The following is a 25,935-nucleotide window of genomic DNA, read 5'->3' as shown; positions in this document are numbered from 1 at the left end:
AGTGAAGGGATACATTGAAACATCTCCATGCCTAATACCAATGATGCGTTTTAGCCTTTCACTGAAGATTTTGTGATCTGTGGCATCAAATGCATTCGAGCCATCAAATCTGATTCAATCTGAGGTGGATCATTTTTAAAGTGCAGTGTTCTCCTATAGAGGTTTATTGGTGGTAGACCAACTATGTTTTATTAAAGGTTTGATTATTGATTAAAAAAAAAGATTTTTGAAGCCTTTCTAAGCATATGATGTGGAGGCTATTTACGTAGATAAATTCCAATTTTTGACTCTAGTCACAGAAAAAGCCCTTAACTTGTATGTTAAGGTCTTAGATTTTAGGTAGTTGGAGGAGGAATTGTTGATTTGATTTGAGATTTTGTTGTGTGACATACCACTGAAATTTCTTTGCCAAAAAGACATACTTTTTTAAGGTAAACGCTGTTATGCACAAGAAACATGTCCATAAACGCCACATGTGAATGTACTGGGAGCCAATGGAGGTGCTTCCTGGCCATTGTTATTCTGTCATGTTTTTAGTCCAAATGTAAGATGCAGCACTGCGTTTTGAACTAATTGTACACAGGCTAGCTGTTTCTTAGAGGCTTTGAGGAGAACTACATTGCCATAATCGATTCTTAATTGCATGATGGTAATAACAGTAGCTAGTTTTACTGTGGAATTAAAAAAAAAAAAAAGGGATTTTTTTTCAGAGTATCATAGTGAGAAAGACGCACACTTTGAATGTGGCACATGTGAAGCTATACCTAGATCTGCGTCAATGCGAGTGCCAATTTCCCCCTGATGTTTGTGGAAGGGGAGGTGTATCAATGCAGCTAGGCCAAGGGAAGTCCTTCACATTGCTTTTTGGAAATGGAAGCAGAAGTTCTGTCTTACTTGGATTTAACTTAAGGTAGTCAGAGGACATTCAGTCAGCTATATTAAATATTGTCTGTAGAAGCTTTGGTCTGGAGGCACTCCAAAAATAAATTGTCATTCACATACATGAAGAAATTAGCTCTCTATGGTTCAAGAGCAATTGTAGTGGACACATGTAGGTATTAAAAAGGAGTGAGGAAAAGATGGACCTTTGAGCCACTTCCGATTTTACTACCTACGGTTTGGATAAAAAAGGACGCCGGGATTAGCAATGATACTACCAGACCTTATTTACTGATATTTACCAGTCTAGAGAGTAGAATATCCTCATCTAGGTCAGTGGTTCTTAACCTGTGGTCTGTGAGGCCTGCTCAGGTGGTCCTTAAGTGTTTAACAAAAATAGAGTATTAAAATTAATCAAGTAAAATTAATAAAGTATATTCAAATAAGGAAGCAACATTGAAAATGTGAAAAAATCTATATTTGAGAATTACACAAAATATTTCAATATTTGAGCTTTTAATTGGTGTGTACTTGTTTTTGTACTTTTATGCATTATTTTGAGGTTCAAATCATAAGAATTGCTGAAGCCGGAGGTTCCCAGCTTCCAATAATGACTCATTGGGGCTCCCTGCATTCCAGTAATGATTCAGTGGTGGTCCACAGAAGTCAAAAGGTTAAGAAGTGCTCATCTGTAGGATTAAACACAGTTTAGAGGTGCTAGAGCAGAAGTGCCCTTGGACTTCTGGTAATGATCCTTCTTCTGAGTGTTACACCTGGCAGCCTTAGAGTGGTCGCCCCCAACTTTTTTGCCTGCCTCCCTCCCTCCACTTTTTGACACTGTTTTTGCTGGTTTTAGTACTCTGTGCAGTTTACCACTGATAACCAGTGCTAAAGTGCATATGCTCTCTCCCTTAAATCATGGTAACATTTGTTCATACCCAATTGCCCTATTTGATCTACTGGAAGGTGCACTACATGTGCCCAGGGGCTGTAGATCGAGTGCTACTAGTGGGCCTGCAGCACTGGTTGTGCCACCCTCATACGTAGCACCTTAACCATGTCTCAGGCCTGCCATTGCAAGGCCTTTGTGCAGTTTCACTGCCACTTCGAATTGGCATATAAAAATACTCCCCTTTTTCTACATGTAAGTCACACCTCAGGTAGGCCCTGGGGGCAGGGTGCTGTGTGGGTAAAAGGCAGGACAGATATATATCTGTGTGCTTTATATGTCCTGGTAGTGGAAAACTCCTAAATTAATTTTCCACTGCTGTGAGGCCTGCTCCTTTCATAGGCTAACATTAAGGCTACCCTCATAAACTGTTTGAGCGGTAGATTCTGATTAGAAAGCGGTAAACAGGTCATATTTAGTATGGCCAGGGTGGTAATACAAAATCCTGCTGACTGGTGAAGTTGGATTTTATATTACTATTTTAGAAGTACCACTTTTAGAAAGTGAGCATTTCTCTGCACTTAAATCCTTCTGTGCCTTACAATCCACGCCTGGGCTGGGCTGGTTGACAGCTCCCTTGTGTATTTCACCCAGACAACCACAAACACAGGATACTCAGTCACACCTGCACACATCTGCATACTGAATGGGTCTTCCTGGGCTGGAAGGGTGGAGGGCCTAACACTTACATTTCAAAGGACAGTGGCCTGTCCCACACAATGGACTGGCAAACCCCCTACTGGGACCCTGCCAGACAGGATTGTACTGAAAGGGGACCTTGTGAACTTCTAAGCCACTCTTTGAAGTCTCCCCCACTTCAAAGGCACATTTGGGTATATAAACTGGGTTTGACCCTACCAACTCAGGCACTTCCTGGGAAAGAAACTCTGAACCAGAACCTGCAACCTGCCAAGAGAAGCTGCGTGGCTGCCCAAAGGACTCACCTGGACTGCTTTGCTGTAAAGGACTGCTGCCTTGCTGTTGCCCTGCTGCCTTGCTGGCCTCTGGCTCTGCTGGGAAGTGCTGTCCAAGGGCTTGGATTAAGCTTGCCTCCTGTTTCCTGATGTCTAAGGGCCAAAAAGACTTCATCTCGGCAAAGAACTCCTTGTGCGGTGAAAAATTGACGCACAGCCTGACTGAAACTACTCACAGCCTGTTTAGCGGGAAAAGAATCCCTGCATCACCAACCCTAAACGACGCAGCCTGGCTCCCCGAGTGGAGATCGACGCAGCACCAGCGTTGTGACCAGAACTTTGACGCACAGCCAGCTGATCGATGCAACTCCGAACTGGAACGATGCAGCCAGACCTCTGCGTGAGGAATCGACGCATCGCCTCCCATGCGACAAACTGATGCATCACCCACCGGATCGACGCAGCCCCTGTGACTTCATCCTGTGTGCCCAGGATTTCTCTGCATTGTCCCTGGGCGTCAAAAGACCCTGTATCGCAAAGAGGATTCAAGCCTGCGTGCTGGAATTTGCCGCAAAGCCCTTGCCGCGGGGAAAAGAATCGATGCATCGCCTGTGTGCATCTGGAAATCTGGCTCTCACCTACCTTTTTTCAATGCATCTCCTCCTCTGCAGTCTTCGTGCGTGTAATTTTGACACAAACCAGGTACTTTTGTGCTTGCACGACACAACTATTGCTTTAAAAAAATTTAAACTCATCATTAGCAAAGTGATATTTCAACTTGTATTCATCAAATCTTGATCGTTTTGACCTTAATCTACTAAAATAAATATTCTATATTTTTCTAAACCGGAGTGGTGTATTTTTCTGGTGTTTACACTGTGTTATTGCATGATTTATTGCAGAAATACTTTACACATTGCCCTCTAAGTTAAGCCTTACTGCTCAGTGCCAAGCTACCAGGGGGTGGGCACAGAATAATTTTGATTGTGTGCGACTTACCCTTATTAGGATTGTGGTTCCTATTTGGGCTATTGTGTTTACCTCTGCCAACTAGAGACCCCATTGCTAACACTGAGGTAGTCTGATACTGAGACAACAACCAGTTGCATACCGCAGGCTGGATGAAAACTTGGTTGGTTGTAGAGGAGAGGATACACTTGTCTAGATTTTGTGAGTTCCAATTAGAGAAAATAGGCTTAAGTAAGTGACCAACCAAATGGGTGGCAGATGCTGATAAAGGTTTTAGGCGATGCGTTTCAATCGATTCTTTAAAGAAAAGCAGTGGGCCTTCTGAAGTTTCTAGCCACAAGTTAGTCACTCTGTACTTGTCTAAAAGAGTTAAAGTAGCTGAGATTCCTTTATCAATATAGCTCCGCTGACTGTCCCACTAAGGTGTTTATCTATGTATGTGATTTATTTGGCAAAGACCTTGCTACAAAACAACGGAAGCCTGTATGTCATTTGCTGTGCTAATTCATGCCGAAACCCCTGATTGGTTATCCTCAAATACATTATAGACTTTAATAAAAGACTTTATATCTGCATTTGTTATTTTCTCATTAGGTTGTTTGATATATTTCGTTCTGGCCCGTAGTTGGAAGCAGAAAGACCTATGAGTTTATGTAGCAGTGATGCTTTGATTAGTGGTTTAAGGAACGCTAGCATAAGTGCAGATTTCAAAAACAACCATACCAGTAATGTTGCATAGTCTTTCAAAATTGAAAATTCATAGTTGTGACATTGGAAAAAAAAGAGTTCTAGGTTTTGAATGAGCAGCAGTATCCTGTCAGTAGAAATGTTTTGGAGTGTTGATACACTTTGTATGGACTGCATAGGTATTGGTAGAATAACTGGTGGGGTTTTGTGGAACATTGATTCTTGTAATGTATTGCAAGTATTTTGATTGTTGTTTTTTTCATTAATTATGTAGTTATAAATGTTGATGCAAACACCATAGTTGGCAAAAATAATCTCAGGCACACACATTTCTCTTGAGATTGGCTAAACCTTATTTGAGGCGAAAAGTACGTACAAAAGAATTCATAATATGGCAGCGATGTGGAGATTAGTAATCAAAAATTGCCCACTCTGTTATTACGAATACTATGTCTATAATATAAGTATCTTCAATTCTGAGATGGAATATAGCATTTTTGGCTCTGAGGATATTTTTGGTAGTCTTAGACTGAGGATGTCAGTGTATCTTGATTTTTTTTTTTCTTTCAGGACAAATTTTTTCTGTGGCTCTTTGTCAAAAGTGGGGGTTATTAATTTGGAGAGGCAGGACCCCTACCAACTCTAATATCCCACTCTAGATGTGTCAAAACAATTCTGCAAGAAACTCTGTTCACTCCTTATAGCAGGCAGTCCCAAGAGAAGTGTGTGCTGCGATTAAGCAGTGTCATTCGTTTGAGTAAAGAACCGAACACAATAAAATTCCCAAACCAATCTAAAAAGTAGAGAAAAATGTAATGAGCAAAAAAAGACACTCAGGTCATCAAAACAGATTAGAAGAACCGGAGATATTGATAGTCACATCTGACTCCCTTTCAGGTGCTTCCTTTCATCAGAGCTGTTCTGGACAAAGTGAAGTTTTAGGCCTATCTTCTCAAGTGAGGAGTCCTGTATATTCAGGCTGTGATACTGATGTTTCTGCCTCTGTCCTGGATTTAGTTGAGAATGACCCTGAGGTTCTTGACTCATGGCCTCCTGCATCCAGCTTCTAAACACAGGCCCCTTAGCATATGCAAGCTCTGCAGTGGGATCAGACATTTCAGTGGTTGCAGAATCTGTCTAACATGGTCCAGATCTCAGAGGGAACTGTGAAAGATCTGCAGTGGTGGCTTATGATCTGCAGTTTGTCAGTAGCAGACCCCTCTTGCTTCTCCAAACAGAGCAGACTCTAGTGACAGATGCATCACTCCAGATGGAGATCAGAGACCTCTGGTCTCTGGTGGAGTCTGAGCTCCACACCAACCTATTGGAGCTTGAGGCAATTCATTTGGCATTGAAAGCTTCTCTTCCTTCGATCAGAGGAAGGCTGGTGCAGGTGTTCACGGACAACACCACTGTAGGAAGTTGGCTCTGTATGCACTATTTCAAAGTAAGGAATAGTATGCACAGAGTCCAAGGGTTCCCCTTAGAGGTAAGATAGTGGCAAAAAGAGATAATACTAATGCTCTATTTTGTGGTAGTGTGGTCGAGCAGTAGGCTTATCAAAGGAGTAGTGTTAAGCATTTGTTGTACACACACAAGCAATAAATGAGGAACACACACTCAGAGACAATTCCAGGCCAATAGGTTTTTGTATAGAAAAATATATTTTCTTAGTTTATTTTAAGAACCACAGGTTCAAATTTTACATGTAATACTTTAAATGAAAGGTATTGCAGGTAGGTACTTTAGGGACTTTGAATAATCAAAATAGCGTATACAGTCTTCACATAAATCACATATATCTATTTTAAAACTAGACAGCGCAATTTTCAACAGTTCCTGGGGGGAGTAAGAGTTAGTTTTTGCAGGTAAGTAAACCACCTACGGGGTTCAAGTTTGGGTCCAAGGTAGCCCACCGTTGGGGGTTCAGAGCAACCCCAAAGTTACCACACCAGCAGCTCAGGGCCGGTCAGGTGCAGAGGTCAAAGTGGTGCTCAAAACGCATAGGCTTCAATGGAGAAGGGGTTGCCCCGGTTCCAGTCTGCCAGCAGGTAGGTACCCATGTCTTCGGAGGGCAGACCAGGGGGGTTTTGTAGGGCACCGGGGGGGACACAAGTCAGCACAGAAAGTACACCCTCAGCAGCATGGGGGCGGCCCGGTGCAGTGTGTAAACAAGCGTCGCGTTAGCAATAGAAATCAATGGGAGACCAAGGGGTCTCTTCAGAGATGCAGGCAGGCAAGGGGGGGGGGGCTCCTCGGGGTAGCTACCACCTGGGCAAGGGAGAGGGCCTCCTGGGGGTCACTCCTGCACTGGAGTTCGGATCCTTCTAGAGCAGGGCAGTCCTCTGAGGATTCAGAGGTCGCTGGTCCCTGGGGAAAGCATCGCTGGAGCAGTGTATTTAGAAGGGGGGAGACAGGCCGGCAGAGCTGGGGCCAAAGCAGTTGGTGTCTCCGTCTTCTCTGCAGGGTTTTTCAGCTTAGAAGTCCTCTTCTTCTTAGGTTGCAGGAATCTGAGTTCCTAGGTTCTGGGCAGCCCCTAAATACAGAATTTAGGGGTGTGTTTAGGTCTGGGAGGGCAGTAGCCAATGGCTACTAGCCCGGAGGGTGGCTACACCCTCTTTGTGCCTCCTCCCAAGGGGAGGGGGTCACATTCCTATCCCTATTGGGGGAATCCTCTATCTGCAAGATGGAGGATTTCTAAAAGTCAGAGTCACCTCAGCTCAGGTTGCCTTAGGGGTTGTCCTGACTGGCCAGTGACTCCTCCTTGTTTTTCTCATTATCTCCTCCGGCCTTGCCGCCAAAAGTGGGGCCGTGGCCTGAGGGGGCGGGCAACTCCACTAGCTGGAATGCCCTGGGGTGCTGTATCAAAGGGGGTGAGCCTTTGAGGCTCACCGCCAGGTGTTACAGTTCCTGCAAGGGGGAGGTGATAAGCATCTCCACCCAGTACAGGGTTTGTTACTAGCCACAGAGTGACAAAGGCACTCTCCCCATGTGGCCAGCAACATGTCTCGAGTGTGGCAGGCTGCTAAAACCAGTCAGCCTACACGGGTAGTTGGTTAAGGTTTCAGGGGGCACCTCTAAGGTGCCCTCTCGGGTGTATGTTACAACAAAATGTACACTGGCATCAGTGTGCATTTATTGTGCTGAGAAGTTTGATACCAAACTTCCCAGTTTTCAGTGTAGCCATTATGGTGCTGTGGAGTTCGTGTATGACAGACTCCCAGACCATATACTCTTATGGCTACCCTGCACTTACAATGTCAAAGGTTTTGCTTAGACACTGTAGGGGCACAGTGCTCATGCACTGGTGCCCTCACCTATGGTATAGTGCACCCTGCCTTAGGGCTGTAAGGCCTGCTAGAGGGGTGACTTATCTATACTGCATAGGCAGTGTGAGGTTGGCATGGCACCCTGAGGGGAGTGCCATGTCGACTTACTCGTTTTGTCCTCACCAGCACACACAAGCTGGCAAGCAGTGTGTCTGTGCTGAGTGAGGGGTCCCCAGGGTGGCATAAGATATGCTGCAGCCCTTAGAGACCTTCCCTGGCATCAGGGCCCTTGGTACCAGGGGTTACCAGGGGTACCAGTTACAAGGGACTTACCTGGATGCCAGGGTGTGCCAATTGTGGAAACAAAACTACAGGTTAGGGAAAGAACACTGGTGCTGGGGCCTGGTTAGCAGGCCTCAGCACACTTTCAAATCAAAACTTAGCATCAGCAAAGGCAAAAAGTCAGGGGGTAACCATGCCAAGGAGGCATTTCCTTACAGCCACCACAAAGTGGTACTGCAACAAAGAGGGCGGATTGGGATTGTGGACCCTTTGTCAAGGAGTTCAGCACCTCGTACATGGCCGGCACACCAGGGCATTTCTCTGGTGGTTCAACACCTGGCGGGCTCACTGAGCGCCAGGGCAGACAAACTCAGTTGAAGATGCTTAGTGGCTCACAAATGGTGTCTCCATCCAGAGGTAGTGCAGGATCTCTTTCAACAGTGGGAGAACCTTGGTTAGATCTGTTTGCCACTGTCAAGAATGCACAATGTTAGCAGTTTTGCAAGTTGGAATTTCCAAGGCAACTCTCACTCGAAGACGCTTTCATCTTTAGTGGAGCTCCGGCTGCTGTATGCCTTTCTGCCTATACCATTCCTCCTAGAGCCCTCGAAGATCTGGAACTACCGGCCCAAGTTATTCTTGTGGTGCTGGATTGGGCACAGAGAGTCTGGTATCCCAAGCTGTTGAGCATGACCATGGGCCCCCAGATCAGGCTCCTTCTTCAAGAGAATCTTCTATCGCAGGAACAGGGGAGGGTTCTGTACCCGAACCCGCGTACCCTTCACCTTCATGCGTGGAGATTGAGTGGCAACAGTTGACAGCTTTCTAAAAAAGATATGCAGCACATGTTTCCCCCAGGCCATTACTCATGCCCCAGTGAGATCTAACTCTTATTCTAACGTTAATGTATGCACAATTGCCTTCTTAGGCTACTGAGCCTCAAAACTGCCTTTGTGTGGCCATTACGTCAGCTAGGAGGGACAGCAGATTGCAGGCATTCTCGATGCACCCTCTCTACACTACCTTCTTTCCAGACATGCTGGTTGTAGGAAGTTGGCTCTGTATGTGCTATTTCAAAGTAAGGAATAGCATGCACAGAGTCCAAGGGTTCCCCTTAGAGGTAAAATAGTGGTAAAAATAGATAATACTAATGCTCTATTTTGTGGTAGTGTGGTCGAGCAGTAGGCTTATCCAAGGAGTAGTGTTAAGCATTTGTTGTACATACACATAGACAATAAATGAGGTACACACACTCAGAGACAAATCCAGCCAATAGGTTTTGTATAGAAAAATATCTTTTCTTAATTTATTTTAAGAACCACAGGTTCAAATTCTACATGTAATATCTCATTCGAAAGGTATTGCAGGTAAGTATTTTAGGAACTTCAAATCATCAAAATTGCATGTATACTTTTCAAGTTATTCACAAATAGCTGTTTTAAAAGTGGACACTTAGTGCAATTTTCACAGTTCCTAGGGGAGGTAAGTATTTGTTAGGTTAACCAGGTAAGTAAGACACTTACAGGGCTTAGTTCTTGGTCCAAGGTAGCCCACCGTTGGGGGTTCAGAGCAACCCCAAAGTCACCACACCAGCAGCTCAGGGCCGGTCAGGTGCAGAGTTCAAAGCGGTGCCCAAAACACATAGGCTAGAATGGAGAGAAGGGGGTGCCCCGGTTCCGGTCTGCTTGCAGGTAAGTACCCGCGTCTTCGGAGGGCAGACCAGGGGGGTTTTGTAGGGCACCGGAGGGGACACAAGCCCACACAGAAATTTCACCCTCAGCGGCGCGGGGGCGGCCGGGTGCAGTGGAGAAACAAGCGTCGGGTTCGCAATGTTAGTCTATGAGAGATCTCGGGATCTCTTCAGCGCTGCAGGCAGGCAAGGGGGGGATTCCTCGGGGAAACCTCCACTTGGACAAGGGAGAGGGACTCCTGGGGGTCACTTCTCCAGTGAAAGTCCGGTCCTTCAGGTCCTGGGGGCTGCGGGTGCAGGGTCTCTCCCAGGCGTCGGGACTTAAGGTTCAAAGAGTCGCGGTCAGGGGAAGCCTCGGGATTCCCTCTGCAGGCGGCGCTGTGGGGGCTCAGGGGGGACAGGTTTTGGTACTCACAGTATCAGAGTAGTCCTGGGGTCCCTCCTGAGGTGTTGGATCGCCACCAGCCGAGTCGGGGTCGTCGGGTGCAGTGTTGCAAGTCTCACGCTTCTTGCGGGGAGCTTGCAGGGTTCTTTAAAGCTGCTGGAAACAAAGTTGCAGCTTTTCTTGGAGCAGGTCCGCTGTCCTCGGGAGTTTCTTGTCTTTTCGAAGCCGGGGCAGTCCTCAGAGGATGTCGAGGTCGCTGGTCCCGTTGGAAGGCGTCGCTGGAGCAGGATCTTTGGAAGGCAGGAGACAGGCCGGTGAGTTTCTGGAGCCAAGGCAGTTGTCGTCTTCTGGTCTTCCGCTGCAGGGGTTTTCAGCTGGGCAGTCCTTCTTCTTGTAGTTGCAGGAATCTAATCTTCTAGGGTTCAGGGTAGCCCTTAAATACTAAATTTAAGGGCGTGTTTAGGTCTGGGGGGTTAGTAGCCAATGGCTACTAGCCCTGAGGGTGGGTACACCCTCTTTGTGCCTCCTCCCAAGGGGAGGGGGTCACAATCCTAACCCTATTGGGGGAATCCTCCATCTGCAAGATGGAGGATTTCTAAAAGTTAGTCACCTCAGCTCAGGACACCTTAGGGGCTGTCCTGACTGGCCAGTGACTCCTCCTTGTTATTCTCATTATTTTCTCCGGCCTTGCCGCCAAAAGTGGGGCCTGGCCGGAGGGGGCGGGCAACTCCACTAGCTGGAGTGTCCTGCTGGGTTGGCACAAAGGAGGTGAGCCTTTGAGGCTCACCGCCAGGTGTGACAATTCCTGCCTGGGAGAGGTGTTAGCATCTCCACCCAGTGCAGGCTTTGTTACTGGCCTCAGAGTGACAAAGGCACTCTCCCCATGGGGCCAGCAACATGTCTCGGGTTGTGGCAGGCTGCTAAAACTAGTCAGCCTACACAGATAGTCGGTTAAGTTTCAGGGGGCACCTCTAAGGTGCCCTCTGGGGTGTATTTTACAATACAATGTACACTGGCATCAGAGTGCATTTATTGTGCTGAGAAGTTTGATACCAAACTTCCCAGTTTTCAGTGTAGCCATTATGGTGCTGTGGAGTTCGTGTTTGACAAACTCCCAGACCATATACTCTTATGGCTACCCTGCACTTACAATGTCTAAGGTTTTGTTTAGACACTGTAGGGGTACCATGCTCATGCACTGGTACCCTCACCTATGGTATAGTGCACCCTGCCTTAGGGCTGTAAGGCCTGCTAGAGGGGTGTCTTACCTATACTGCATAGGCAGTGAGAGGCTGGCATGGCACCCTGAGGGGAGTGCCATGTCGACTTACTCGTTTTGTCCTCACTAGCACACACAAGCTGGCAAGCAGTGTGTCTGTGCTGAGTGAGAGGTCTCCAGGGTGGCACAAGACATGCTGCAGCCCTTATAGACCTTCCTTGGCATCAGGGCCCTTGGTACTAGAAGTACCAGTTACAAGGGACTTATCTGGATGCCAGGGTCTGCCAATGGTGGATACAAAAGTACAGGTTAGGGAAAGAACACTGGTGCTGGGGTCTGGTTAGCAGGCCTCAGCACACTTTCAATTGTAAACATAGCATCAGCAAAGGCAAAAAGTCAGGGGGCAACCATGCCAAGGAGGCATTTCCTTACACTGGTCCTCAAGACGGGTGCCTCCTTTCTTACACAGATTGTGACTCATTTCCATGTAGGTCAAAAGAAATCACCCTACCTACCTTTTTTGCTCTGCCTGATTCCTCCAAGGAGGAGGAGAGACTCCACCATCTGGACCCAAAAAGAGTGTTATCATTCTACATTGATTGCACAAAGAGTTCCAGGTAGATGATCAATTCTTCGTGGGGTAAGTAGGAGCAATGAAAAGGAAGGCTGTGTAGAAATAGACAAACTCAAGATGGATAGTGCTTTACAAAAATATCTGCTATGAATTGGCCCAAAAGCAAACCCCTTACGGTTTGTGTGCTCATTCCACCAGAGCTAAAACTGCGACCAATGCATTAGCCTGCAGAGTTCCTGTCCTGGATATCTGTCAAGCAGCAATGGGGGGCATTTTTCACACATTTACCAGGCACTACTATCTGGACAGTCAGATCTGTCACAAAGGGCACGTTGCCTGTTCAGCCCTGCAGGATTTTCTGGTTTAAATTGGCTTTGCAGACCCACCTCTGGGGAGGCATTGCTTGAGTATCTAGTCTAAAGAAAGGAATCTCTGGCTAGAAGCCTGTATCAGATGACAAGTTTCTTACCTTCTGTAATGCATGGTAGAGACTCTAACTAGCTGCAGATTCCTTACCAGCCCTCCCATCCTCCCCAATTGCAGTAGAAAGGGACATCTTTCTCAGGGCCTTAGTATTTCACACCAGTGATCAGTTCTCACTGTGGCTCCACACCCGACATGGAATGTTGCAGAAGTAACTGATGTCAGCGCACCAGGGTGGTGCCTATGTAGGTACCATATATGTGATTTATGGCACGGACGAGGCCCACGCAGAACCGAACAACCCCACCTACCAGCTTCAGAAGGTTTACTTATGTCAATACTACTATTGGGCAGGGCCCAGCTTCCATCAGACAGGCCTTTCTTCAGCTTCTTGGCCTATCCCCTACGTGACAGGGTCCAAACTGGTTTTCCCCCCATTCTATCTGAAGCCTGTATAGGCGGGTCCAAGTCAAAAGAGGTAGTGCTAAATATGCCCTTTGTTATGCCAGCTGTTCCTGTCCACTCTTGGATAGCTAAGTCATCAGTTGGCCTTTCCTTGGCCCAGAGGCAAGCTACTGTCCTCTAAACCAGGATTGTTAAGTCTTGTAGCAAACCTGTGTTCAAACTCTGGAGGTGCGAGGAGTGATAGAACTGGTATTAAGCCACTTTTCAGCTCAAGCTATAAAAAATCCAATTTCACAATTGAGTTGTGTGAGATATATATAGATAGATATATATAGATATATATCACTGTAAAAAAAAACTACGTTTGCAGGGGCGTTGTAGTTAGGAAATAGATTTTAAAAAACCTTAGAAATTCACTGAAAAAAAAACAAAGGTTACAAGGACGTTATAGTTAGGTTCCCATTTTACACACACAACCATAGTAATTCAGTAGGTTTCACTTATGCCAAGACACTGTAGCCTGGGGCCTAACCTTACTTCAGACATTGGCTAATTTCACTGAATGATTGCATTCTGCTCTTTCACAAGGAGTAAAACCACACGATGTAGTTCTCTTTAGTGCCAAGTACTAAGTATGTCAGTGTGTGGTTTTGAGACCAATAAAATGTTGTATTTACCCATTTTTATATAGGAGAGTGCTTAGTAGCTCCCCCAAAATAATTTCATAAAAAGTGTGTGCAGACAAAACCAGCGTTAAAAAAAACAAAAGCCCAACAGCCAACGTCAGACCTATTAGCTTTCCCAGTGCCTGTTTTTGAGGACTAGAACTTAACTTTCATTATTAGACATTGATCTATAAAAAGAATAAAGGAAAATGCTATAAGGAGGTATTTAGTGTAGGATTACTGCATCAAGGCTAGGCAGCCTTGGTAAATGGCAGTCACGTCATTGGCTAATGCTGTGTTTTGGGCTCTAAGGAAACGATTGTTCTCTGCACTTATGTTTTTTAATAGAAATTCAATTTCAGAAGAGTAATGTGTGCTTACAGCCATCCCCAATCTCCCACGCGCGCGCGCACACGCTCAAAGCGATGTGCGGTGACCCCTTTGGTCCGTTTTCGCTTTTCAGGATGTGCAGTAACTTGTTGCTGTCGTAGGCTTTAAGTACCTTTGGCCGGCTACTGCCTGGAATTGAACTATTTCAGGCCAACCACTCACGTACAGGCTTTACACCCTCATGTTTTTTTTCGATAATCAGGCCTTTGCTTCACTCCGTCCTTGAGAAATTCACCCGGGTCTTAAAATCCGTCCTGAAACACTGCCATCACTGTGTCAATTGAAAGGGGCGCAGCGGGACACCTGGTACAGTGAGAGAGTCTGTTCGCCGGCGCCTCAGTGGAATAACATATAGAGGTGGTGTCTCTATGAGGAGGAGTTTGGAGCCAAGTTCACGAGGCTTAAATCCCAACCTGACCAACCTGGTTGGCTTGACAAAGGGCGCTCTGTGCCACTCTCGATTGCAAAACTAAAGCAAAACATTTTGGAAATCGGATCTTGAAAAATCTCTCTCCATGTGAAAATTTATTTCCTTTGCTGACTACATAAACGAGCTCAAGAATGTTTACTTTGAAAGATAAAATTCAATGTATGTGCAGTGAAACCTATCTTATTGCCACCACCGCTACACTGAGTATTGCGCATCTTGCTCCTTGCCCACCACCGTTTGAGTTTAATGCGTCTTGCTTCTTTGCAGGAGATACTCCGTTTTATGCAGATTCCTTAGTGGGAACATACAGCAAGATCATGGACCACAAGAACTCGCTCAATTTCCCAGACGATGTTGAAATTTCGAAGCATGCCAAGGACCTAATCTGTGCCTTTTTAACTGACCGGTACGTATTTAGTTTTTTTGAGCCTTCATTTGTGATAATACCTGCACATTGGGTGGCTTTTTTTCCCATAGGAAAGTGGTCTGTGGCTGCATTTGTAATGAACGTCAAAAATATCTTACTTTAAAAAAATATTATTGTTTCTTTATGGGGCATGGTTTAACCAAGGGAGCTTCTAGAGAAAATTATAGTTGATTTCGATTGTATGTCAGAACGTAATAGTGTGACTGTTTTGTAATTGCTGTGTTGTGCTTTTTGCCTGGTAGTTTTATCTAACCAGTAGAAATCGACTTGTGTGTTTTTTCTGCTGGACATTTGTAGAATAGCTGCATCCAGTAGTGAATATTTGTGGCTCGCGAACTACAGTTTTAAACAGAACAAACAAGAGGGGAGAAGAGGCACCAAACAAGGGAACAACAACGAAACTAGCATACAAAGAGAAGTTTAAAAATCTAGTAATTTCTTTTAATGTTTTATTCATTGGACGTTGAAGGGAAAAGGGACAGTTTTGAATTGCCTGAGATAGGGGTTGCTTGAGGTTTAGTGTGTGTAAAATTGTTACACTGATCCTATACCCTTTTCTTGACATTGTGCTGAAATTCTACGCACGATCAATAACATGTTTTCCTTTAAAAAAAAAAAAAAAAATACGGTGAAAGAAATGTGCAGATTGTTTATGCAGGAGTGATCTATAAATTGAACCATTATGTTCTCATTTGTTGCAAAACATGCACATAGACACTTGTGGCAACATTTCGTTCACAAAAACATTTTACATGTATAATTGTGCCAAATGCAAAATCGATCAAAAAGTGCTGATTTTGCAAAAATGTTGATTTTAGTTTTTTTACCCACTTTCCCTAGAATGCAACTTTCGCTCGCCCTTGTTTAGCAGTCTGTTGCTGTTTTATCTTTGCCGGGTAAAATATGAAAGCATAAAATATTGATGTGAAAGTGAAGTAATTCAGGGATCTTTTGCTGGTCCAGTGTAGGGGGCGGTTGTGTGGCAGTTCTTTCGGGCTGCACAGATAGCGGGGCGGCAAGCTGCGTGAGCATACCTGCGTGCATTGAGTTTAAATGCGTAGCTTGAGAGGGCGGCGGGCCCGCCCACTCATATGTCTGACCTTTCATGTTTGTTAGCTCTGGTCCACGAGGGATTTGTGTGAAACAGATGCTTACTTTATGGCCTCTTAATTACCTGCTTCGCACTGGATGTGTTAAGCGAAATTACTTGGTTTCCCGATTTTATTTTAATTTAGGGTCTCAAGTGGATTTCGCCCTCACACGTGAAGCTTGGCTGAAATGCTCTTTATTTCCAACATAGTCCTGTACTGTTCGCCATTTCACAATGTTCTCATTGAGTGCGCAAGGGTTAAATCCGGATACAGCACGGAGCATAAGCATTTATTTTTGTGCAGCCGCATTATTCCGCCCTCCTCCCCGTCCTTAAGACTTGTCGCGGTGCAGGGGGAGAGCTTTCTCTGTTTAAAATGCTCGCGCCCTCCCCGAACAAAACATAGAAAGAATAGAAAGAAACTGCGCCCCCCCCCGTGGCACCGCCGAGAGTGCCAGTCGGCTCCCTGCTTCCAGGAAAATGAAACGCACGTCGAGGACCGAGGATGATGGGTGGGGAGGGAGGAGGCCCCGGTTAGTCCAAAACGGTGGCCGGTGTGGGCCAAGCTCTGCTCCCTTCCTCTCCTAGGGTAGGCTTGTGAAGGCGCCTTCGCGATGTCACGGACCTCCAAAGCAGACCTGTTCTCCTAATGTGGATGCCTTGCTATGTTTAGGGAGAAGCGGCTAGGAAGAAATGGGGTAGAAGAAATCAAGCAACATCAGTTCTTCAAGAACGACCAGTGGAACTGGGACAGCATCCGCGACAGTAAGTGCTTTCTACCCGTCTTTCTTGCTGCATGTTTCAGTATACAGCTGTTGGCTAGAACAGGGATCGGGAATACTTGTTTACAGATTGTTTGATGCCTACTAGACATTATTACATAAAACGCTGTGCTGGTCTGGAGGCATCCGTGGGTAACTGGCCAGGCACCATCTGAGGTCAGTAGTGCATACCACTATTTGCTATTTCCTTGCTCGACTTCTTTTAATTAAAATTGTAAAATGCGGTTCATAGTTTTCGCCAATTTGGTTCATAGTTTTTGCCAATTTCTCCACTAGCTCGGCTTCACAGTAGTGGAGTGCTGTACAAACCTCACTTGGAAGACTTTAGTTGGATGACGCCTGTAGTCAGCTGAAGTGAAGTTTCCGCCTGTGTCCAGGTGATGACAGGTCCAGGGTTTCAGGCAGTGTGGGAGTGTTTAAAACTCTATCTTTTGTGGAGTTCTGGGGTGTGCACTTCTCTGAGCCTTTTGACGTCCTGTATTATAGGCAAGTGCACAGCTGAGATATAGTTCTTTTCAGAAGCAGTAGAGTGGTGCTATCCGAAATGGCACACTTATTTTATGTGTGGAAGCTTTTAGCAAATGTTACCATTTTACTTTTCTATGCATTTATTAGCTGCACAATTAGATTGATTTTTAGTGCATGTTTTATTCCGTTGTTGACACCTTAGCACTCATATCTTTCTGTAATCGTCTGATGCCACTCACCTTGACATCCATTCAAAAAGGTTTGATCGAGTTTTCTGGAAGGACAACATCCGATGTAGGACCTCCTCTGACACATACATTGTGGGGGTTTCTAAGTAGAGAAATATTTCTGAAGTGATTTAATCCATAAATGCACCACTTGTCCGTCTCCTTACAGCGATTTATTTTCAGTCAGTGTCTTGGTGCCTGAAAACACTCTGACCCATATTCGGATAGGTCCTCAGAGAGAGGTGGGACGTTTCTTTAAACAGGGACATGTTTTTTCCTGCTGGTTTTTTTTTCTCTAAACTGTTCAAAGTGCTGTGAATATTCAATATCTTCATCACTTTTGCGAGGGTCTTGTGTGTTGAACTACTGTGTGAAACATACCATTTTTCAGCACCCCGTTTAACCAGTCATCAGTTTTTGCCCCAGGTCTGCAAAATCAGTTGTTTAATGTCTAATAACTATGCACAAAGCATTTTATTTCCGAATACATGTTAAATTATTACCAAACTTTAGGATAGTAAACATCTGTAGTGCCTGTGGACGTGTGTATCAAGCAGATTTAAGAATGAAGATTCTGTTTTGGCAACACATTCAGTATTTCGCTTAATAATTCTCTGATCTCAAATTACATGCATGTGCCATGGGGGATATAAAATTGATTTACTTATGACATCATTTCTGATCAGAAGTCAGAGAGCACCAGCTTTGTAATGTTTTGTTGATTAGTCTTGAAGTAATACTTGATATCGTCTGCTGGCCTTAGAAAAATACTTTTTGAATATATCCCAAATGCATTTTCCTCCTTGGTCGGCTTATTCCAATTATCTTATGCCCGCTCGGGGAGATCGACTACCCATCTCCTCTAGACTTTGCAGATGATCAGTAGCTCTAGAAACTTTGTAATGATAATGTATTGATTTTAGGAGTTTAACAAAACTCAGTTTAAAATAATTAAAATAAATACCGAACTAGATCAAACCAAAAAAGTTACCCTAATCTAGTTGTTAGCTCCGTCTACTTATAATATTATTTTGATAAAGTGGATAGCTTAATACACAAGAAACTGCGAATTTCCTTCAAATCATGTGTGTCCAGTGGAGCAATATGGGATAAAATTTGTAAATTAAATGCTGGATTGTGTTAGTACGTTTATCCGTAGACTAATTCCAGGCAGGGGTCTCCCAAATAACGTTTTTTTTACCCTTACTTTATCAGAGTTTCTCCATGAGCATCTAAAAAAATGAGTGATGCATTTTATATACACAGTTCTGAGAATGGTTAAGCCATGTAGCACTTCCCACTTCCAGGCTACTGCGAATCACAGAGATGGAGCACTGCCTTTGAAATCAAGAGTTGATGCATTCTCTTGCATGATGGAAAAGCCCTCTTGACTGTCTTTGAAAATGACCCGTGTGAGGTATAGAAAATTTTGAGATATGATATGACAGATTTTTCAGCAGCACTAATTGGAATAATGAACATGATGTGTACTGCTTCTGAAGATAATTGAATTGGAAAAACCTATCCTGCTCTCCAAAACTGGACCTAGAAAATCTATTGCCGAATTCCTCAAGTCTGAATTTGGACCCGTGTGTGGCGGTCTAAATGATCACACCTTATCACTAGTGGCAAAGTGTGCATAATCCTCTAAGACAGCTTACACATAGAATGGATATTCTTGAATTGACAAGTCTTCTAGACCCCCCACCCTTTCGGTGAAGCTGTATCTTTTTTCTCTGTTGCAATAAGGCTCTAGGGTTTTGGTAAATACCAACAAATTGTCATTCTTGCCTACTTAACCCCCGCCTCACATTGTAGAATTCTACCATCAATGACACCCTTTCAAGGACAAGCTTGAATCGCATGCTTTCTAAAACATCTCAAACATCACCCAAGCCTATACAATTTTATTAAAGGTTTCGATTTACAGGGAGTGCAGAATTATTAGGCAAGTTGTATTTTTGAGGATTAATTTTATTATTGAACAACAACCATGTTCTCAATGAACCCAAAAAACTCATTAATATCAAAGCTGAATATTTTTGGAAGTAGTTTTTAGTTTGTTTTTAGTTTTAGCTATGTTAGGGGGATATCTGTGTGTGCAGGTGACTATTACTGTGCATAATTATTAGGCAACTTAACAAAAAACAAATATATACCCATTTCAATTATTTATTATTACCAGTGAAACCAATATAACATCTCAACATTCACAAATATACATTTCTGACATTCAAAAACAAAACAAAAACAAATCAGTGACCAATATAGCCACCTTTCTTTGCAAGGACACTCAAAAGCCTGCCATCCATGGATTCTGTCAGTGTTTTGATCTGTTCACCATCAACATTGCGTGCAGCAGCAACCACAGCCTCCCAGACACTGTTCAGAGAGGTGTACTGTTTTCCCTCCTTGTAAATCTCACATTTGATGATGGACCACAGGTTCTCAATGGGGTTCAGATCAGGTGAACAAGGAGGCCATGTCATTAGATTTCCTTCTTTTATACCCTTTCTTGCCAGCCACGCTGTGGAGTACTTGGACGCGTGTGATGGAGCATTGTCCTGCATGAAAATCATGTTTTTCTTGAAGGATGCAGACTTCTTCCTGTACCACTGCTTGAAGAAGGTGTCTTCCAGGAACTGGCAGTAGGACTGGGAGTTGAGCTTGACTCCATCCTCAACCCGAAAAGGCCCCCCAAGCTCATCTTTGATGATACCAGCCCAAACCAGTACTCCACCTCCTCCTTGCTGGCGTCTGAGTCGGACTGGAGCTCTCTGCCCTTTACCAATCCAGCCACGGGCCCATCCATCTGGCCCATCAAGACTCACTCATTACATCAGTCCATAAAACCTTAGAAAAATCAGTCTTGAGATATTTCTTGGCCCAGTCTTGACGTTTCAGCTTGTGTGTCTTGTTCAGTGGTGGTCGTCTTTCAGCCTTTCTTACCTTGGCCATGTCTCTGAGTATTGCACACCTTGTGCTTTTGGGCACTCCAGTGATGTTGCAGCTCTGAAATATGGCCAAACTGGTGGCAAGTGGCATCGTGGCAGCTGCACGCTTGACTTTTCTCAGTTCATGGGCAGTTATTTTGCGCCTTGGTTTTTCCACACGCTTCTTGCGACCCTGTTGACTATTTTGAATGAAACGCTTGATTGTTCGATGATCACGCTTCAGAAGCTTTGCAATTTTAAGAGTGCTGCATCCCTCTGCAAGATATCTCACTATTTTTGACTTTTCTGAGCCTGTCAAGTCCTTCTTTTGACCCATTTTGCCAAAGGAAAGGAAGTTGCCTAATAATTATGCACACCTGATATAGGGTGTTGATGTCATTAGACCACACCCCTTCTCATTACAGAGATGCACATCACCTAATATGCTTAATTGGTAGTAGGCTTTCGAGCCTATACAGCTTGGAGTAAGACAACATGCATAAAGAGGATGATGTGGTCAAAATACTCATTTGCCTAATAATTCTGCACTCCCTGTATACAGTGAAAACCAAACCCTTCTCATTTAAACATCCACTCTTTTTCATACTGTTTACCTGTAGCCTGCAATCACATTTAGAAGACTTTGCACATAATGTACCACAAATTACAAATGCCTTTCTTGTAAAACCTGTTTGGGAAATCACTCCTGTACCTAAACACATGCATCAAAGGTTTGTGATCAAACCAGTAGTGACCAATAAACTTTGAAAGTAGCAGAATGTAAATCCTTGTCTTAAGGTTGAACTGGGCAAATGAAGCAAGCAATCACAACTTCCTCTTGGTGGATTTGGGGGCTAGTTTCCAGTTTCCGTCCATATCCAAGGAAATGTGAAAACGGGGTAATCTATTAAATCAACAGAATCTGTAAAAACATTAATAAAAGATACCAATTCTTTCATGCGTACCTAGCAAGCATAACATGCCTTAAAGATGTTAGGCATTCATCGCCAAGAAAATCTTGGATAGTTCTGTCAAACATACATTTTGTACCACAGTTTCCCTAGGGTATCTGAAGAGCTATTGGGGGCAATTCAAAAATTCAAGTGTACATGTTCACATGAGCTGTCATGTTCCAACACGAATAGAACATGTTTTTTCTCTTTCAGCCCCTTCGAAGTAGTTTCCCAGTATGTAAAGATGAGAAAGTATTTGGAAGGGACAGATACAAAAAGTTAAAATAATACTAATTTCTCAATCACAAGGTGGAGGCAGCTGAATTAGACAAAACATATATTCTCTTACATCAGTGTGAAAGCTGAATTTACAGAGGTCTTAATACAGCAGTCGAGGTGCACCATTGTTTGCCCAGGCCTCAGATGGTGGTAGTAATGCTACTAATATATCAAGTGTTCTCAGGATGGATGAAACCCACACAGATCACCAAATCACATACTTCGCAGCAAGTGCTCTCTGATACCGAGGAACTGGAATTAGCCTATCTTGACTCACCTACATCAGATTTAATACAATTCCCAAAAAAGACTAGTACTCAAAACAAACTGTGAAAAATACAACCCAATAAAAATCCAACTCCAGATAATTAAAATATAGTAACAGTTTTTAAGAATGATCCAGGATCCAAGATGTGGTTGAAGCGCAATTTATTAGATAAGAGTAAGCAACCCCATACACGTCGTCCCTGTGTCCACTCCTGCAGCAACTGCTCCCCCTTCACATGAAAACATTCTACACTCTAGAACTTAGCCGCCAGAACTCTAGCAGCCAAGCCTTGCTAAGATACAACATCATCTCCCTTCCCAAACACATGAAAATTATGACAAAGAAAATTTACTAAACCGGAAGAAAAAGACACAAAAAACAAATTAACACTTCCACATACCTATAATTAATAAAGTCCGTAAATAATAAAGTCTGTGAATTTTACATCTTGGTACCATAATCATTCCACCAGCTTGGTCTAACCTTAGAGCGCCTTCCTTGTCTTTGTTCCAGCATTGAAGATGATTTTATCGCCCCATGGCTTCCTCCACAAACCTCCTTAGTGTCCATGAGGGATTCCTCATTGCCAAACTTATCCCTCCACATCTTCTGTTCCAATTCATTGCACAATGTGACTTTTCTTAAATTCCATTTCTTACCATCTCTCAACAATACACAGTTGCCCCTCACTTTCCTAACTTCCTTAGGTTCAGACCATTTACTGATGTTGTGTTTCCGTTCACCAACCAACACAGTCCTCACCCACTTTGAACGTGTGACTATTTTTCCTAACTTTGTTGTTGTGTCTTTGAACATACTTTCCCTGATACTCCTTACGTACTACACCTCACATCAATATATCCCTGTCTGACTTTGTAAGCACAGTTATGTGCATCCAAGCAGGCGTTAACACTGTGTTAGCTTCTCTTCCCTTCAACAGGAAAAATTGAGTTACACCTGTAGCCGTATGAGGCGTGTTGCGGTAATTCCGCAACATTTCTTTGACAGCGTCCAATACACCTTTACCATCACCTTCAGCTAACTGTACACCCACCTTTAACACACGGTTAAATCTCTCCACCAAACCGTTTTCCCTGGGATGATAAACAGCTGTTCCATGATGGGCAGTTCCAGCTTCTCTTAGAAATTGTTGGAAATTATCAGTAACAAACTGTGGACCATTGTCGCTAACCAAGCACCCAGGATAGCCCTCTCTCCTAAAAATTTCCTCCCAGAAACTTATCACACACTCAGACTTAATGTCCCTTACAAACGCCACATCAGGCCATTTAGAAAAATAATCAACAAGCACAATGGCCCATTTCCCTTCTACACCTCTGCTGCTGAATGGGCCACAAATATCAATAGCTAATTTTTGCTAGGGCTTCTCCGGAAATTGAGAAGCTACAATGGTTATTTCTTCAGATTTATGACTTTTGTCACTACACATGCTTGCTACACATGCCCGCACAAATCTTTACACATCTTTATCCATTCCAGGCCACCAGAAATCGGCTCGAGCCCTTTGCTTCATGCTCGACATACCCCCATGTCCTTCATGCAATAGCGTGAGCAGTCTTACATGCAAACTAGTGGGAACTACTAATCTCCCATTTCTTCTCAAAATGCCATCCAATTCTGACAATTCAGACCAAACCAATTTGTATTCTCCATAATCCAACCTTCCACCCTCTGCAGGTTCAACTGACTTGGACAATTGTGCAGAAACCTGCTTTAACATATCATCTTCCAAAATGGCACGATTCCATTTCTCCTCTGGTATTGCACCCTGACAAGATTCATCAACATTTGCTACTAACCATTCCTTACCACTTTCTTCAGTGCCCCCCAAAGTATTCTGTAGTGGTAACCTAGATAAACAGTCAGCACTACAATTCTTCTTGCCAGGAGCATATTTTAAATTACAATTATACTCTTTCAGATGGTACAACCATTTGGGTATTCTAGGTGTCGCTTTGCCAGCTCCCTTGGTTGTGAATATATCCATCAACGGTTTGTGATCCGTTCTTACTTCAAACGTAGTTCCCCAAACATATGTCTTGAATTGATCCACAGCACGCCAGCGCCTCTCTTTCGATCAGAGTAAGTAGGTTCCGCTCCTTTGAGGAAACGAGATGCAAAAGCAAAGATTCTTTCATACCCTTGTCGATTTTTCTGCAAAAAAACTGCTCCAAGCCCATAAGTACTAGCGTCTACCATCAATATTGATATATCCTGCGGATCAAACTGTGTCAATGCCACTGCATGTACAATATCCGATTCAATATTCACAAATGTCTCCTGACATTCAGGTGACCATTCAAATGGTATACCTTTTTTCATTAGCTCCCTTAATACATGCACCTTATCAGCAACATTTTGCACAAACCTGGAGTAATACTCAACCAATCCCAAAAAGGAACGTAATTGTTCCTTATTTGCTGGAGCTGACTCTATTGCTTCTAAATGCTTCATCTTGGGTTTCACACCATCTGCAGACAACGTATGTCCTAAATAATCCACTTGTTGAACCCCAAACTTGCATTTATCAATTCCCAAAGTCAAGCCGGCATCCTGCAATTTGAACAACACTTTCTCCAGTCTACGGTTGTGATCCTCTTCACTGCCACCCCACACTAAAATGTCGTCCTGGAACACCAAAACATTCCCTTCACCTTCTAAAATTGTACTCATAAGCCTCTGGAACACAGAGGAGGCTGAAGCCAACCCAAAGGGCATACGTAAAAATTGGAATGCACCCTCTGGTGTTATGAATGAGGTGAGGTGCCTTGATTCTGGGTGTAACTTTATCTGATGATATGCACCCGAAAGATCGATGGATGAAAAATACTTAGCATTCTTGACACTTGAAATCATAACATTTATATGAGGTAAAGGATTGCGGTCTACCCAAATGCTCTGATTGAGATCTCTCAAGACCACACACATGCGTACCTTCCCATTCGTTTTCCGAGCTAGAACTATGGGACTAAGCCAATCAGATGACTCAATTGGTTCTATTACACCAACTGCACACAACCGATCCAGCTCCTCCTTAAGTTGTCCTCTCAAAACCAAAGGAACGTTTCGCGCCTTGTGCGACTTGGGCACACTCCCAGATTTCACAATTATGCGATGCTTGAATTTCTTTAAGCACCCTAACTCCTTTGCAAACAACTTAGGGAATTTGTTCTCACCATACATCTATCTTTCCAGCTGCTGTCAATAGTACCTGATCAGGGTGGTTAGGGTCTAAAATTATGCCCAAAGCTTTTTGTTCTCTCCAACCCAACAGTGCCTTACCTTTTTCCAACACATACACCTTACCTTCTGCCATTCTATCTTTATATTTTAGTTGACCATTGAAGTAACCCACCATAGGCAACCTAGTCGCACAATAACCTTCCTTATCAGCAGGTAACAATTTGCATGCACCCATATCCTTCCACACCTGTTTATCAACTATGGTGTAGGGTGAACATGAATCTGCCCATAGAAGGACATTGACCCCATTGATTTCCATAAAACATTTAGGAGGGTGATACCTATCCTTTACCACCCCAACAACCTTTGAAACATCAAGCATACCATCAGATACTACTAGTACCTCGATAGCATTGTTACCAGTTTCATCGTCCACATCATCACTATCATACACATTCTCCAAATTCACCCTCTGTCCATTTCCTTTCAAATGCTCTGCTTTATACATTCAGGAAAAATGTCCCACTTTCTTGCATCTGAAACATTTCGCCTTAGATGCTGAGCACATCAGCCATATGCTTGGTACTACCACACCTATAGCATAAACGTTTTGCCTTTGCACTCACATTATCCCTTGCAGTGACATAATTACGTCCCTTGTGTACTACATTTACTTTTCCATTGCCTGTGCTCTCGACAACGCTCACTGTACCAACTCCTTGACATACCTAGATGTGTTTTCTATGCGCCTTGCTATATTAATTGTTTTCTGCAAGGATGGGTCTTTCAGCTCCAACAGATTTTCTTGAATCTTTTCATTATTTGTTCTATTTATATCACGCACAATTTCTTCAAGTAGATTTTTAAATTTACATGCAACAGCCAATGTTTCAATGCAGATATGTACTGCTGTACAGTCTCCCCAGGTAACTGAACTCATGAAAATAATTTATGTCTCTCCACTACAATACTAGTTTTCTTGCTATAGTTATCCTCAAGAGCTTTCATGTCACTCGCATACACATCTGTCACCACTTCTTCAACTTCAGACATTTCCTCACCATCCCCTTCATGGATGCCAGATCCACCACGTATAGCTCTGGGAAAAGTTTTAAAAACCTTCCTACCCTCAATTCCCAAGCAATGCTTCAAAAGTGCAAGTTTCCTTGAAGCT

The 25,935-nt window shown here is 43.8% G+C and overlaps 1 protein-coding gene across 1 annotated transcript in view; it reads left to right on the top strand.

The window, feature by feature from the left end:
- Window positions 1-25,935, top strand: part of ROCK2 (Rho associated coiled-coil containing protein kinase 2) — a 508,887-nt gene that overhangs the window by 288,691 nt on the left and 194,261 nt on the right. Inside the window, exons 7-8 of the mRNA XM_069235939.1 lie at window positions 14,398-14,536; window positions 16,321-16,412. Coding sequence (XP_069092040.1) covers window positions 14,398-14,536; window positions 16,321-16,412 — 231 coding nt within the window. The remainder of the gene's footprint in view (window positions 1-14,397; window positions 14,537-16,320; window positions 16,413-25,935) is intronic.

The sequence above is a fragment of the Pleurodeles waltl genome, chromosome 5, assembly GCF_031143425.1.
Source record: "Pleurodeles waltl isolate 20211129_DDA chromosome 5, aPleWal1.hap1.20221129, whole genome shotgun sequence".
Taxonomy (NCBI): domain Eukaryota; kingdom Metazoa; phylum Chordata; class Amphibia; order Caudata; family Salamandridae; genus Pleurodeles; species Pleurodeles waltl.
This window is presented reverse-complemented; position numbering and strand designations above follow the sequence as displayed.